The 15,292-nt window shown below is 39.5% G+C and overlaps 1 protein-coding gene across 1 annotated transcript in view; it reads left to right on the top strand.

Annotated features, from left to right (window-relative positions):
* Positions 1–15,292, top strand: part of RP1 (RP1 axonemal microtubule associated) — a 295,040-nt gene that overhangs the window by 161,142 nt on the left and 118,606 nt on the right. Inside the window, exons 31-32 of the mRNA XM_073329615.1 lie at positions 3,102–3,271; positions 13,607–13,826. Coding sequence (XP_073185716.1) covers positions 3,102–3,271; positions 13,607–13,826 — 390 coding nt within the window. The remainder of the gene's footprint in view (positions 1–3,101; positions 3,272–13,606; positions 13,827–15,292) is intronic.

Raw genomic sequence — 15,292 nt, 5'->3', positions numbered from 1 at the left:
TCTTCTGTGCATCACAGTGCCAGAGGTTTGTTGGGAGGGTGGCATTAAGGCTGATTCGGCTTCATTTGTTAAAGTTAACAAAGTGCTCATGCACTGGCAGCTAACATGAAAATGAAAGCCTTCGTTACATTGATTTTTTAGAAGACTTTTAGAAGATTTTTTAGAGAGAATTTTGATTCTTTGCTGAGAAACAGCCTTTCCACTTCCCCTTCCTGGTTCATTTAACAAGCTGCAGACTGACTTTTCAAAAGAAAAGGGCCATAGCTAATAAACATAACATACAGATAATACAATCCACTGACGTTAACACAGTGAACGGTACATAACAAATGCATAAATAAATGCATCTTTTTATATGTGGCCATGCAGGGTAGGTACAAAGGCAAAAATTTTCAATCCTGGGTATCTAAAATGAAGCACCTAAATAACAGCCTGATTTTCAGAGGTGCTAAGCACCCAGAGCTTCCACCGATGTTCGTGGCAGATTTGTCTGAATAAGGACTGAAAGTCATGATGGGAGAACTTCCAGATTTGGACAAAAGACAAATATAAATATAAAGCCACTACCACAACCACCACCATCGCATTATACATCAACCAATGGATATTTGCAACTAGTTTCTTTTCTAACGTAGCCATTTTTTAATAAGCAAATGTCCAAGGGAGCTAAAGTGTTAGACAAACATTTCTTCTGACTCTGGAGTGAGCAGATGGAAATGAATTTACCAAATTGAGAGAAAATGCAATTAGGTTGGTTTGGCCAGGACACTAGACTGTGGAAGGAATGAAAAGTAAACGCTTGAGAACAAGCAGTCGCAGATGCCTAAGAGGCCTTAAATCTGTTAACCACTGATTAATTTCCTGGGAAACTCCCAACTCTCTGATCACTGATACATTAACCTTTCTTTGGAAACAATAGTCAAGAAAAGATACAACCATGGGCAACAATTAAAATAAATCACAGTATTCAGAATAGCTTCCTGCGTGCTCAGCACCCTGCAGCAGAAAGCCTGCAACTGTGTGTAACCCACACACCTCCTGGGTGTGGTGCTCTGTCCCATCTAGTGGCACTGAGACCACTTAGAGAGAAAGAGATAAAATGAGTCTGCTTTGCAGCTTTTGCTAAGAGCCAGTTGTCTTTTAGCTCATGCTGAAGAGGCTCATGCAGTAAGCTCCAGAGGTTCCAGGTTCGATCCTGCCCACTGATGGCTGGGATCTGTCGGTGTTACATATGCACCGCCGCCTTCTCTCAGCTTGGGACAGATTCACCCCTGGCTTATCTGCCTTCTACTCAAGTACAGCAGGGCCCAGGTGGAGGAAAGTCTACCAGGGAGGCACTGTGATATAAGGTGGTGGTCACAATCTCCCTTCCATCAGGCTCTAGGGGCAGCCTGTGCAGCCCTCAAAGAGAGTGGTGCTTACTGTAGATGGGGCATGGCCTGGGTGGCCAAGGGATGATCTGACTCATTGTAGCCTTGCTTCAGCCCCTCTCCCTGTGGGATTACTGTGCAAAGACCTGGTTGAAACTGAAGAAACCAGTGGATTACCCAAAAAAGCAACAGTTCCAGCAATGACTTCCCTTGCCAGCATGAATTCCTAAGGGGCTCAACATGCCAGGCTGGCACAGGGAGCTGCAATTTGCATCTCTATGCCTCAGCAGGGCTGAAGCTGGCCATACATATCTAAAAAATAAAGTTCCTCATTAGACAAGGTTTGTATCTGTCACATATTGCATCTGACTCATCCCTGGAAATAACCTTAGAAAGACAAAAGCTAGCCTGTCACCCACCAGACTGACTGTGAGCTGCATATCTGCCTGCTGTTCTGTGTCTGAACCCAAAAGAGCCACAGAACAATCAGCTGTGACACAGAGTGGGACAGAAAACAGGGAAAAAGCATTAGCCAAGGAAACTAGAACAAACAGATGGAGGGGGAAAAAAATAAGCAGGAAAAAATGCAGCTTAAGAACAGGAAAAAAATACCTCCAGGTTTAGAAGTGAATTAAATGCCTCTAAAATTTCTCTTGACAACACGCGTTGTGAGCAGACACATGATCATGAAATAGTTTTCCTCTTTATTAAAATCATCAGCAAATGACAACACTATAGAAGTACACATCACAATCTAAGCACAGATTCTTAATTCCTATCTCTGTTAGGTTCCTTTTGCCACCTAGGATCAGCATGTTCCCTCAAGTATCAGTCATTTTGAAATCATGGGCAAATTCCATCGAGCCAATTGAAACTACTCTTTTGGTCACTAGCATCTATTTAAGTCACACAGTGTTGTTTCAGCTCCCGGATTTGTTTTCTGCAACTTTTTTTAAACAGGAGAATAATTCATAACTTTGATACAATTTCCAGGTATATTTTTGCTAGAATTCATGGTTTGCAAACAATTTCATTAACGCATGGCAACTATCCAAATACACTCTAAGAGGGCCCAATCCAAATTATGTTGAAGCAAAATGAAAACTCTCACTGAATTTTTTGGTCTTTAAATTGGACCCCTAGTGAATAACTTGATCCCTCAAATCATAGTCAACTGAGTAGAACATTCTTATTGACAAAAATATTTAAAAATCAGGGTTTAATTTGTACTATTCAAGCAGCTGTGTGTTCGAGTATTCAATTGTTTCATATGACTCCTATGTTAATGTCTTCCATTTTAAATAATCTACCATCTCTTAAATAGATAAATCATTTTCATGTGAAATACATACATAAGTTAAGAAATTAAATTAATGGATAAATCAAATCAATTATATTTAAATAAATAAATACAATTAATTATACCAACCAATGTATTATAAATTATTATACTATTATTATAGTAATAAAAATAATGAATGTAACCACATAACCAAGGATTCCTTTTCCCTTGGCCCTATTATTAATATCCCCTTATATATCCACTCCTCAACTGAAGTCCTGCATACGTCATGTCTTTTTTGAGGCAGAGGGTATGTGGCTGTCCATTGTTTGTAAAGCACCATGTAAATTTATGACACTGTTCAAATGCTTTGTAGTAATAATGATGAACAAATCCCTGTGTATTCCCACTCACTGTTAAAAATGTGATTTTTTTCTTCTTTTATTTAGCACGACAATGGAGAGTGAAGGTTAAAACTGCCAGAGATTCCCCAGAGCCACAGAAGTGTAAAAGAACCCTTGTGATTTATGGCTCAATGGGCAAAAGTGGTGACCTTCTCCTTTCTCCACAAAGCCCAGAATATGTGTGCTTTCTACCCAGAGCAACGGATGAATTCCTTGTAAGTCATCACTATACAATACTGCACTGAGATTATAATGACATTCTGCTCTAGCCAAAGGATATATTTGAAATGCTGCTTTGGTTGCTACAAATGATATAGTTATTTACAAAGCTGGAGTGATATAACTTTAGATCTTGGGCCATCCTCTTCCTGCAACCCTACTCAACTACATAGTGTTCACATCCCAGTGTAATGTCATCATATTCCAGCGGGTTTCAAAGATGTAAATCAACAAGAAACATGATTCCATTCTCGTATTTTATAGGATATGCTGCTCATCGCCTTGTATATTTTTTTATTCTTTTAATCCTGTTAACCCTGAAATCATTGGGTAATTTGCCATTGGTGCTAATGTGTAAAGTATCAGGCCCTAATGCTTTACTACATGTTCTTGCACCCTGAAGTAATGAGGGCTGCGTAAACTTCTTAGTGTGAGATTGTGCCATTGAGATACAGCCTGTAGCCAAGGGGAACATGGAGCTGCACTGCCTCAGGAGAGCCCCCAGGAAGGCAGAACACCTACTGGAGCTCCTGAGGCCAAGGCCAAGCACCCATTACTCCATTACTTTTGTGGCAGGTAGCTTGCTGCCCCCACGTGGCTGCTCAGAGTGCAGCCATGGCTTTGCCTGCTATTTGTCCCCAGGGGAGTGAGAACAAAGAAGCCCCTCTTTTTCCTTGAGTGCAGTGAATTTAATTCTGCTTCTCCTTCACACAGGCCACACAGAGGCAGGAGGATGAGAATAGATGGAAAAGAGACACTTTGGAGGGATTTTTTTTTCATACCAAACTTGGAACTCTGCTGTGGCCTTATGAGTAGGAAATGATTGGGGCCTCAAAGGGGTAAAAGTCCCTGTATCTCCCCCTGGAACTAATCCATTTCCAAGGAGGCTATAGTCTAGCTAGGTAGATGCTCAGAAACAACTCAAAAACTCGCAGGTTTTACTGCTTGCCAGTTTGGAACTTAAGATCTTGATACTTCTAATATTGCGGGATCTAGTATTTTAAGTGGGGGGCTGGGAACTTAGTGTAAAAGATACAATACCTGTCCCTTTCCCTTCTTTCAGAACGCTGAAGATGAAGAGGGTTGGACCGTGTGTCCAAAGGACATAAGTGGGGCTTTGCTCCCTCTCTGGTCTTCATTAAATGGGCCTCCACTTTTCCACAGTGCCACACTGACAGCTTTCTAAATACATTTCCATTTTTCTGACTTGCTTAGTTTTACGGAAACATGCTATATTTTCCCTTGGCTGTTCATGTCCTTGGTTTTGTTGCTTTGTGTCAAAACCTTAATATTTTCTGAAAGTTGTTTGTTGTGCATGAAGGTTTGTCTTTTTGCAATATGAGTCACGCTATTTTGCAAATTTTGTTGCATTTTAAGTAAATCAGAGGAACAGCCCTGATATTAAATAGTGGTTGGTGTTTCATGGGAATCTTTGAAAACCTTTCTCTTTAGAAACAATTCAATTGATATATCTTATGGTTTCTGTTGTTCTCTTCCTTTCCTCCTTATTTCCAGGGACATTTGAATAAACACAGGATCTTTGTTTCATAAGTGAGTTCATCTGCTCCCATTTATGGCAGCATACTTATTTGCTGTGGGAATGATTATGATGTCACAATGAACGGAGAGTTATGAATTCTGATGAGCACTAAGCAGGAGCAGATGAACTCTTAATAAAACACAGATTATGGTTTTACACAAATGTCTTTAGTAATACAATGCAGTAAGGAAGAACCATAGATAATGTAGTATATGCAAAATTCATTGTTTTGAAACAATGGGCTTAATTTTGATCCCAGAAATCCATGTAAATCTGCATATTGCCCATTTACGTGCCCACTCATGTGCACATCATGGCAAAAGAGTATGTATATCTCTGATTTTCCAGGTGCATTCACACAAGTTTTTCACAAATGCATGCACACCTTCAAGTTGACAATCACATCCAAACTATTTTGAAAAGTTTCCTATGAAATGTCAGCAGCTCTCTCATTTTAATTACAGATTGTTAGCAAATATAAAGAACAAATTACTGAAATATATTGTCATGGAGTCACCGGGCGATGCTCTGGAGCTACTCCATACAAAGCCAGTCAGGACTCTGGGGGAGCATGCCTTCTCTCTGTGAGCATACCGTCTCCAGGGCAAGAAGCTTACACAGCTTCGATCTTCCTGAGTCTGACCTTGGAGCATTCAGCATCCCCTTCCACACCGTGCGCTTCCCACAGCAAGTCCGCACAGGAGGGGCTCCTGGGGAAGCCAGTGGGTCCTGCACCCCAATTCCGTAGTCAGATGTGACTCTAAGCCAGCCAGTAAAACAGAAGGTTTATCAGATGACAGGAATGCAGTCCAAAACAGAGCTTGTAGGTACAGGAAACAGGAGCCCTAAGTCAGGTCCATCTTGGGGCCAAGGAGGCCAGAGCCCCTTCTGAGCCCCCCTCCATTTCCCCAGCCAGCTCCAAACTGAAACTCTGCAGCGGCTCCTCTGGCCTTTGTCTCTTTCCCGGGCCTGATCTCTTTGTTCTCCAACACCTTCAGTTGGCACCTTGCAGGGAAGGGGCCCAGGCCATCAGTTGCCAGGAGACAGGATATCAGCCATTCTCTGTGCAGACAGCATCACGGTGGCCCTTTAAGGCTCTGCAACCACAACACAGCTTATCCCAGCACCAAGATACTTCAGAACTGCATAGGGGAAACTGAGGCACACACACAGTATTCAGAGAAAACATTAAGAACATTCCCACTTCGTCACATATATAAGTAATAGAGAATGCACAAGTTAAACCTACTTGCTTTCATTGATCTTAAACTTTGATAACAATAGTACTGTGTGGGCTTACCAATTAAAAATAAGTTAAAGAACTACACATGAAATGTAGAAAATAAATTGAGTAATAAGAAGTTGCGTTTATCATATAATCATAGAAACATAGGGCTGGAAGGGATGATTTGAGAAATCATCAAGCCTAAGTAATCCTAGGCAGCACCAAGTGAACTTAGACCATCCCTAACAAGTGTTTGTCCAACCTGTTCTTAAATACTTCCAATGATGGGGATTCCATACCTCCCTTAGAAGCCTATTCCAGAGCTTAACTACCCTTATAGTTCGAAAGTTTTTCCTTAATCTCCCTTGCTGCAAATCAAGCCTATTAGTTCTTGGACATGGACAACAGTTGATCCCTGTACTCTTTCTAGCATCCTTTAACCTATTTGAAGACTGTTACCTGGTCCCCACTCAGTCATCTTTTCTCAATACTAAACATGCTCAGGTTTTGAACCTTTCCTCATAGGTCAGGTTTTTTAAACCTTTTTCCACTTTTGTTCCTCTCCTCTGGACTTTCCCTAGTTTGTCCACATCTTTCCTAAAAGGAGGTGCCTCGAATTGGACACAGAACTCCAGCTGAAGCCTCACTAGTGCAGAGTAGCACAGAACAGTTACCTCCTGTGTCTTACATATGATACTCCTCTTAATACACCCCCAAGTTTATGGTGGTGGTGTCCTCTGAGACTGGCAGAGTTGGCAGGAAAGAGGGAGAGATGAAAACAACAGGGAACAGAAATACTAAGAAAAATGAAAGGTGTGGGGTTTAAGGGGATAGTTTGAAATTGCTGGACACCAAGTAATTTTATTTTAAACATTACTAAAAATATTTAGTTTAAAGAAACAAGAAATGGTAGGCCAGCTCTTAGTAAATGTTTCTCTTTCTGTCAACTTAGGGGTGTGACGACTTAGTCACAGAGGTTCTTTTACATACCTTGGGGACACCATGACCAAGACTATGCAAAGGCCAAAACTATAAATGGGGTTCAAAAAAGAACTAGTTAAATTCATGCAGCATAGGTCCCTCAGTGGCTATTAGCCAAGATTGTCAGGGATGCAATCCCATGCTCTGATTGTCCCTAGCCTCTGATTGGAAGAAGCTGGGCGTGACAGGGGATGGATTACTCGATGATTGCCTGTTCTGTTCATTCCCTCTAAAGCACCTGGCACTGGCCACTGTCGGAAGCCAGGATACTGGGCTAGATGCACCATTATTCTGATGCAGTATGGCCATTCTGATGTTCTAAAATAATCACAATGATTAACTATGACTGTTTTAGTATTAAAAGAAAGGAAAATAAAACATTAAACAAAACAACACAAATGGCTGAACACAAATGATAAACTAGTTACTTTCGTTATAGTCTCTTCTGTATGTATCTTTCTGGAGAGCTTCTAACAGATTTCACTCTTGAGAGTGTCTTGCTTCTGAGAGTGTTTTTCTCTTGGTAGGTTAAGACCAAAGTGTACAATTTCCCAAAATTATTGTGTTCGGTTTTAGTATTTTATTGGATTCTTCAAATCGTTTATGTATGTGCAGAATAATTTTTTTAAGGGCAAGTTTAGACTGTCTAGTTATTAAAAATAACCTAAACAGTTTATAGTTGGGCAAAGTAAGAAATCCTAACCAAATCCTATTAAATCAAAGAAGATATTTTAATTAGTTACTTAGAAAAAAGTCATTTAAGACAGGCCAATTACGAATATTAACAATTGTAAATCCAGTTACATCCATTGTTTCTCTGTTTACCAATGTTTAGCCCCTGTCTCCTCTCCAGAAATATATGGTCTAACCACTTGGTGATTAAAAAGAGAAAATTAGCCCTTTAAGTTACAAAAGCATTTTAATATTCCAACAAAATCACTGTGAGAGTTTTAAATCTAATCCCTTTGCAGAATCTTAGATAACTTCCTCTCACCAATCCATAGTGAAGTCTTGGGGAAGTTCTCCTGGGCCTGGTTTCTTCTTGAATCTTCTCTGTTTTTTTTATCTGTCTGTGGCAGCTTGCTTAGGAAGTGTGATGCTGGAGCAGGGTAGCAGAGGGTATGGGGATGCTCTCTTCAGTATTTTGTACCCTTCTGCTTCCTATTTTCATGGAATTATAGGAAAACACTTCTCTTTCAGGCTTGTTTAGATTCAGTGTTGGTTGCTGTCACCCATTCATTGGCTTCATGCCTTTGAGGTTGTCTTAGGTGAAATTTTCAGGTCCTGAACATGCAGTCTGCTTAATGACTATGCTACATTTCATAATTGCCTTTGTTCTTCTTGTGGCAGGAAGGCAACAGATAACTTTCAAAGCTAGTTTTAACTCATTCTTTTTATTCAGTCCATTCTCTGAGATATTTGCTCAATTTTGTTAGTTTGTCAGGAAATGAAATTCTGTCTTCAAAATCCAAAACTCTTTGTTCTTTATTTAAGAGTTTTCAGTTCCCCAGTCTTCTAAAATTAAATAGACTTTTACAAAATCTTTAGCTTAAGTTGTTGATTCTACATGACAATTTTTGGAATGATGATTTTCTTGTCTTCCTGAGTTGAGAGGGGGTTTGCTTGCACACAGTCCGTAATTAATTCATTGTCATTAATATAAACATTCTATACTTAAGTGGCTTCTTATATTGGTATCCAGTTATAACATCAAATGATTTTGCCATATTTGTACATAAACATGTTGCTATTCCTATAACAGTGATTTCAGGTAGTTATTATATGAAGGCTTGCATTTAGATACAAAATATTTGCAACTATACATCTCAAAAGGTGTTTGCCGTTTCAGTGTTTTAAGAAATAAACAATAGTTTAAAATTTCCAACTACACAAGTTTTTCACGGAGTTTCAAAAACACAAGCAGAAATGTTTCCTTTGGAAAGGAGAGGGGTTGGCGTGGCCACTTTGCAAGCTAGATTTAAGGCTCTGATAACACACCCTACATTCCTTTTTACAATTATGCATCTATTTAAAACACGGACATTTTACATGATTTGTCATCTTGATGTTTGCTTGTTCTTGGGAAATAGAAGCAGAAACATTCTGGAACATTTTTCATTAGTTTTAACATTCCGTAACCTAACTAGTTAAACATATGTTTTGTTGTATTTCCAAGCATCTTGGCTATGACATACTGGCAGGTATATCTTAATTTTCAGTAAAGGCACAAACAAGTTTGTTGAAGCTAGACAAATGCAGTCTGGAAATGAGATGTACATTTTTAACAGTGAAGGTAATTAACCATTGGAACAACTTATCAACAGATGTAGTGGATTCTCCATCACAGGCAATTTTTAAATATGCTCTGGTTCAAAAAGGAATTAATTCAGGGAAGTTCTATAGTCTGGGTTATGCAGAGATCAGACTGAATGATAACAATCACTCCATCTGGCCATAGAATCTATGAAAGTGGAGCTGGGCACATAATGCAAAAATAGATAAATAATAAAATAATAATAATAAATCCATGTTTGCCCACAAATATGATTTGTTTCGGCTCTCCAGGCATCCCTTTTGGGTTTACTTTTGTGAAATTTTGAGGGCTCATAGAAGACCTGCTAAGCTCACATAGAATGGATATATTTATATGGTATATTTATCCCTTTCCCCAAGCTCTGCATGATTCTTGTTTTCTTACATTGTGAGCTTTTCAGGGCATGAATGGTATTTTATTATGTATTAGGAAAGCACCTAGCACATTGTGCATGCTACTGTAATCCAAATAATTATCATATGAGAAGTAGCACTACTAGACATCATGAGGATGGGATCCTTAAAACCAATCTCCAGAGTGCTGGAACAGGTGGTATTAAATGAGCTAGATAAGGATGTGACCACAAACTTCTGCAAAGAGGACCATGCACCCATTCATGATTACTCTGTGTCAGCAGTAGTGGGAATGGCAGAATATTAAATACTATGTCGTTTGGAGAAAAGAGGACTGAGTGGGCCATGATAACCGTTTTCAAGCACATAAAAATTTGTTACAAGGAGGAGGGTGAAATATTGTTCTCGTTAACATCTATAGATTAAGACAAGAAGCAATGCACGTTGTATATTTTCTGTGAGAAGGGTCACTGCTTAGCACATTAGAAGCCAGGGTTTCCAGAGCTCTGATACAGAGGCAATTACATGAATCGTACAATGATCTGACCACACCCTTTGTACCTAGGATGACACATGCATGCACACATGCTTTATGTGAAAGTGACAATGAATTAAAGTTAAGGTATGCATCCAGACAATAAATCTTAGAGTAGCCTAACTATTCTAGGACTGGTTCCTCTGAAGAAGTCTTGTGGAGCCAAGAAAGAAAAAGGCTCAAAATATTACAAATTTACCTAATCTTCCTTTATCTAGTACCTTTCTCTGAGAGAGTCAAAGCCCCAGTGGCTTGTTCAAAGCCATCTCTTGATTATAAGAGTTATGCTCATTCAATCCTGGAACAGAAGCAATACCTGTTACTTACTATATGACCAATCACAACTAACATAGCTCAAATTTCAAGCACCAAGTATAGAATACTTGGCTCAAACTGTGACTGAGAGAGGAAAAATATGTGACAAAATTAATTAGCAAACTTTGAATCATGAATAAATATGAGGAAAGAGTATTCTACTTGCAAATACTCCATAAGATGAGGAGAGAGGCTGCATTGCTAAGAATTATTCGCTCAGCTCTATTTAGGATATTTTGCATTAATTTGAAGCTTATAGGGATCAGAAGGTGAAGAAAGAAAATTATTGGAGCCAAGGTAGGAATCCAGTTCTGAAATAGAAAGGTGATCATGGTAAGTTGCTCAGGAAAGGGTTAGAATTGATGTAATAAAAACATGCATTACGGTGATGGACCAAAAGACTGAAATAGAAAAGAGGATAATAATGATTGAATGAGAGGAAAAAATGTTAAAAGGAGAGAAATATCTGCTGAATTCAATTGAGATTACCCAGTGCAGTTTAATTCAGTAGATCAGGAAGAAGTCTGGTTGCAGGTGTATTCTGTTTGGAGGCATAGTCATAGAGTTCATTGAAATCAGGATTATGGGAAATGAAGGGAAAACAATGGTTGTAGAGCAGTCACGCTTTAAACAGTAGTGAAATAGTCTCTGAAACTGTCTTCCTGTACGTTACATCTACAATGTATATTGTATTCACATTTGCTGCAAGGAATGCAAGATGTATTTTTTAAAATGTCTTTAGAATTTCTTTGCAACTGTTAAGAAGTCTAGAGGGCTGCAGAGGGCTGGGTAGCAGAAGACAAGATAAGAAGGTGGGGTACAATTTGCCACCTTAAGTAAAAAGAAAAATATCCGAGTGCTGTATTTTTGCAATTCTAAATCACAAAGTTTTTGTCCAGTAAATACTCTTCGGTATGTACAACTAAGTAGCTGTGTGATATAAATGGAGTCAAGGGGTCTATTTGTAAGAAGGAAAAACTACAGGCAATAATTTTAAAAACAGAAAGTCCTGCTGTGAAAAAGCAGAACTTATGACTTCATTGCTTCTGAAGAAGGCACAATTTGGACATGTAGAAGAACAGTACGTTCTCCCTTTGAGAATAAGAGAAAAACACACACCTCTGAGAAGAATTAGATGGATTAGTACAACAAATATAGCCATGCCTCATGATACCCTTTGCAGCCTCCACAACCTTGAATGAAAAACTCTTGAAATAAAACCCTGTTCGTGCAATGGGGAAATTCTGTCTCCCCTTGCATGGACACTGCGATATTGTTAAACACAGTGGAATCAATGTGATTCCACTGCACAAGACTTGGGAAGGATATGGTGAACCCACAAAGGGCTGCAAACCCACTGTGTACTTCAGAGTACAGCTCCACAAAGGATGCTCTTGTATCCCCATATAGCAGGGCTTGGGGCAAGTAGGTGCAGGCCAAGGAAAGAGAGGGGGAAGTCTGGTGGATTCTCCAGTGAATAACTACAGCCTCAAGCCCACATTATCAGCCACAGAGCAGCACTGCTACCAATACGTGGACAATGAGGAGGATTTCATGCCCCAGTCCCTATGAACTGCCCTCTGACTTCTGGGGTTTAGCTTGGAGGTAGAATTAACTCATTTTCCTCTTCTGATTGCAGTATTATTTTAATAGGTGCCACCTTTTTAACTGACAGTTTCCTCCAAATATTCAAAACATTCCACCATATTTTAGCTACATGACTTCTGTTGATGTTAATGAGAGTAGGGCAACTAACCATCCTCTGCCCAAAATAATATAAAATGTTCCTTCTGCTGTCTCTAAATAACAGGTTAACTCACTCAGGCACTGGTCACAAAGCCTTATGTTGTAGTTGGACTGAAAATATTAACTTATAAAATGAGAGAAGGTAGTTTTGATGGAATACAAGACCCTGGGCAACATTTTTTGCTTAGTCCTGTCTTAAAATTAATTGTTACCTTTTAAAACGAGCTTCGTCTCTTGTTTCTCTTGAAGCCACTATTGTTTCCAGCAGTAGGCTGATGAAACAATCAGATGTGGGTGCTGCTTTGGCCTGATGGCTGTGAATGAAGGTTGCTTTCTCCATCCAATCCAACAACTTTTACAGCTTCGGAAGGCTGCAGCTAACTACCTCCTGGAATGAAAGGTGGGGAGAGGAGAGGCTGGTGGGTTCAGCAGTTCCCTTCTCTCTTCCCTGCCCCACAGACACTAAGGAAATGAGAAAGTAATGAGGAGGGATCTGACTGCAAATTTTGCCATGTCTATCCAGGTTTTTTGCTATCGATATCATTCACCCTCAGCCCCTCCACTGCCTTAAGCTGTGGATTGGATGGATAAATTGGGGCTCAGAGAGATCCATGGAGGTAGTGAGCAGTGGAAAGATCCCACCGGGACTTGAAGTTAACCAGCAAAAGTATCAAGGGATTCAACTTTCCCATTCCCGATCATCAGGCCAATGTGGTTACATCATTGACAGTAGGGAAGGGCAACCCTATAGTGCAAAGCTAGATGTATAAGGTTAATGATTTTTTTTTTAAAAGAACAAAACGGCTCCTGTTTTCCAACGAAGCGGATATGAAATCATTTGGATTATGAAATATATTATTATACAAGTGAATGTTTCATTAAAACTACTTGAGCGAGGCTTTATTATTACTTCTTGTTATTACCCATAATACCTAACACTTAGGGCTTGATCCTATTGATTTTAATAGTAGTTGAGGGCACTCAGCAGCTGGCATGATCAGACCATTACATAACAGCTTCCATCCAAGGCCCTCAGTGCACAGATATTAATGAATTTAGCCTCACAGCTCCTTAGCAGGGAAAGTATCATCCCCATTTTTCAGATAAGGAAACAGAGAAGGAAGATTCAGATGGCATGCCCAAGGTCACACCAGAATTCTATAGGAAAACCAGGAATAGATTGCTTATCTCCTTTATCTTAACCACAAAATCATCCTTCCTGTCTGTTAACATTAGCTTCATCTGTCCTATGCCATTTGGAAAAAGTCTCTGTTCATGATGCTGCCTTGATAGCCTACTTTTCTTCATTATATTTATTGCAGGTTGAAACTGGAGATGTGGGGGATGTGTACAAGATTCGGGTCAGCTGTGATGATTTGCCAGGTTTTGAGGGCTGGCATCTGAAGTCCTTTCACATGCAAGAGCTACATACTAAACAAGAAGTGAACTTTGACTGTAACTGCTGGCTCTCTGTTAACAGGGAAGACAGAGAGCTGGTGAAAGAATTCCCTGCAGTGAATGAGAACCAGAAACCTTTACCAGGTAAAAATAGCAAAGGAGACAGGAACAAAGTGAACCAGACTTTGAAAAAGAATAAATTCAGCAAATATGACATTTAATCATTCTCCTTACTTAAAATCTGTGGTGCTTCTGCAGTGACTCTGTTTGCGCATGCATTGCGACAATATTGCACATTTTAAAATCTCTCCTAGTTACATGACAAATTGGGTTTAACATTTGCTAAATTTTGTGCATAACTCTAAGTGTGCAAAACTGGAAAAATCTAATTATGCTAGTAAAAGATAAGACATAAATCAAAGCTATGGAAGTCAATTTTGGTAGACTTAGTATTGAATTCTTTAGCTTATCATAGCTTGAGTTACTGAAGTGAATATCAGAAATAATCATTACTGTACACTAAAGTTGTGCTGTAATTTCAAGGGCATTTATGTAATGTGGGAAGGTCCCACTTTTTCAGAGGGCCTTCCAAAATTGTACCCATAACATTAAAGAATAGAGAGCTTCACATTTGTGCATTACACATGCAGGTCAATTGGTTAAGGGCCCAACTGTCATGGTTTCTCTAAACCGAGGCTATGTCTACAGTAGCACTTTCATCGGTAAAACTTTTGTTGGTTAGGGGTGTGAAAAAAATCACCCCTTGATCGACATAAGTTTCACAGACAAAAGCGCCTGTGTGGACAGCACTATGTTGGCCAGAGAGCGTCTCCTGTTGACATAGCTACCACTGCTCATTTGGAGTGGTTTAATGATGCCGACGGGAGAACCCTCTCCCGTCGGCATAGAGGGGCTACACAGGAGACCATACAACCGTGCTGCTGCAGTGGTACAGCTGTGCCACTGTAAGGTCTGTAGTGTAGACATAGCCTAAATGTTCTAACATGGTAACACGGTTTGCTCCTATCTGAGCATCTGAAAATTACTATGGATCTTAAAGGAAAACTACACTGATTAATTATGACCTCATATATAGCTAAATATTAGCCAAATAAATTATATATAGAAAAAAAATTTAGGAGCTCATGTTACTATGTCACTATCTCCATAAAGCGTAACATAGGTCTGCAGCCTTATTGATACTTCCCAGAAAAAGGCCACTCTGACACTGTAGACTGGACCAGCGAAATGCAGTCATATGACTGCATTATAAAGACAGAAGACTTTAAAAGGCATCATGTACCTTACAATGTTAAATGTGTTCATTAGCTTGTCATATAATACATACACTGTCATGAATTCAGATACTACGTTATGCCCATCCCCTCTGCTCTAATTTGCATCATGTCAAGAAGTGCCTTCCTCCTTGATGGTTACTTTTTTATTTTTATTATTATTATCATGGAGACATTTATTCTTCTGACGGACAAGAATTGACTTCTCCTTAGTTCCTCCAGAGTCCCATACAATAAAACAGAATGATTTTTTCCAAGTGTACTAGCACAAGAGCCACATAGGGACAATCAAGTTCCCACTGTCAATGACTCCAG

The sequence above is a fragment of the Lepidochelys kempii genome, chromosome 2, assembly GCF_965140285.1.
Source record: "Lepidochelys kempii isolate rLepKem1 chromosome 2, rLepKem1.hap1, whole genome shotgun sequence".
Taxonomy (NCBI): Eukaryota; Metazoa; Chordata; order Testudines; family Cheloniidae; genus Lepidochelys; species Lepidochelys kempii.
This window is presented reverse-complemented; position numbering and strand designations above follow the sequence as displayed.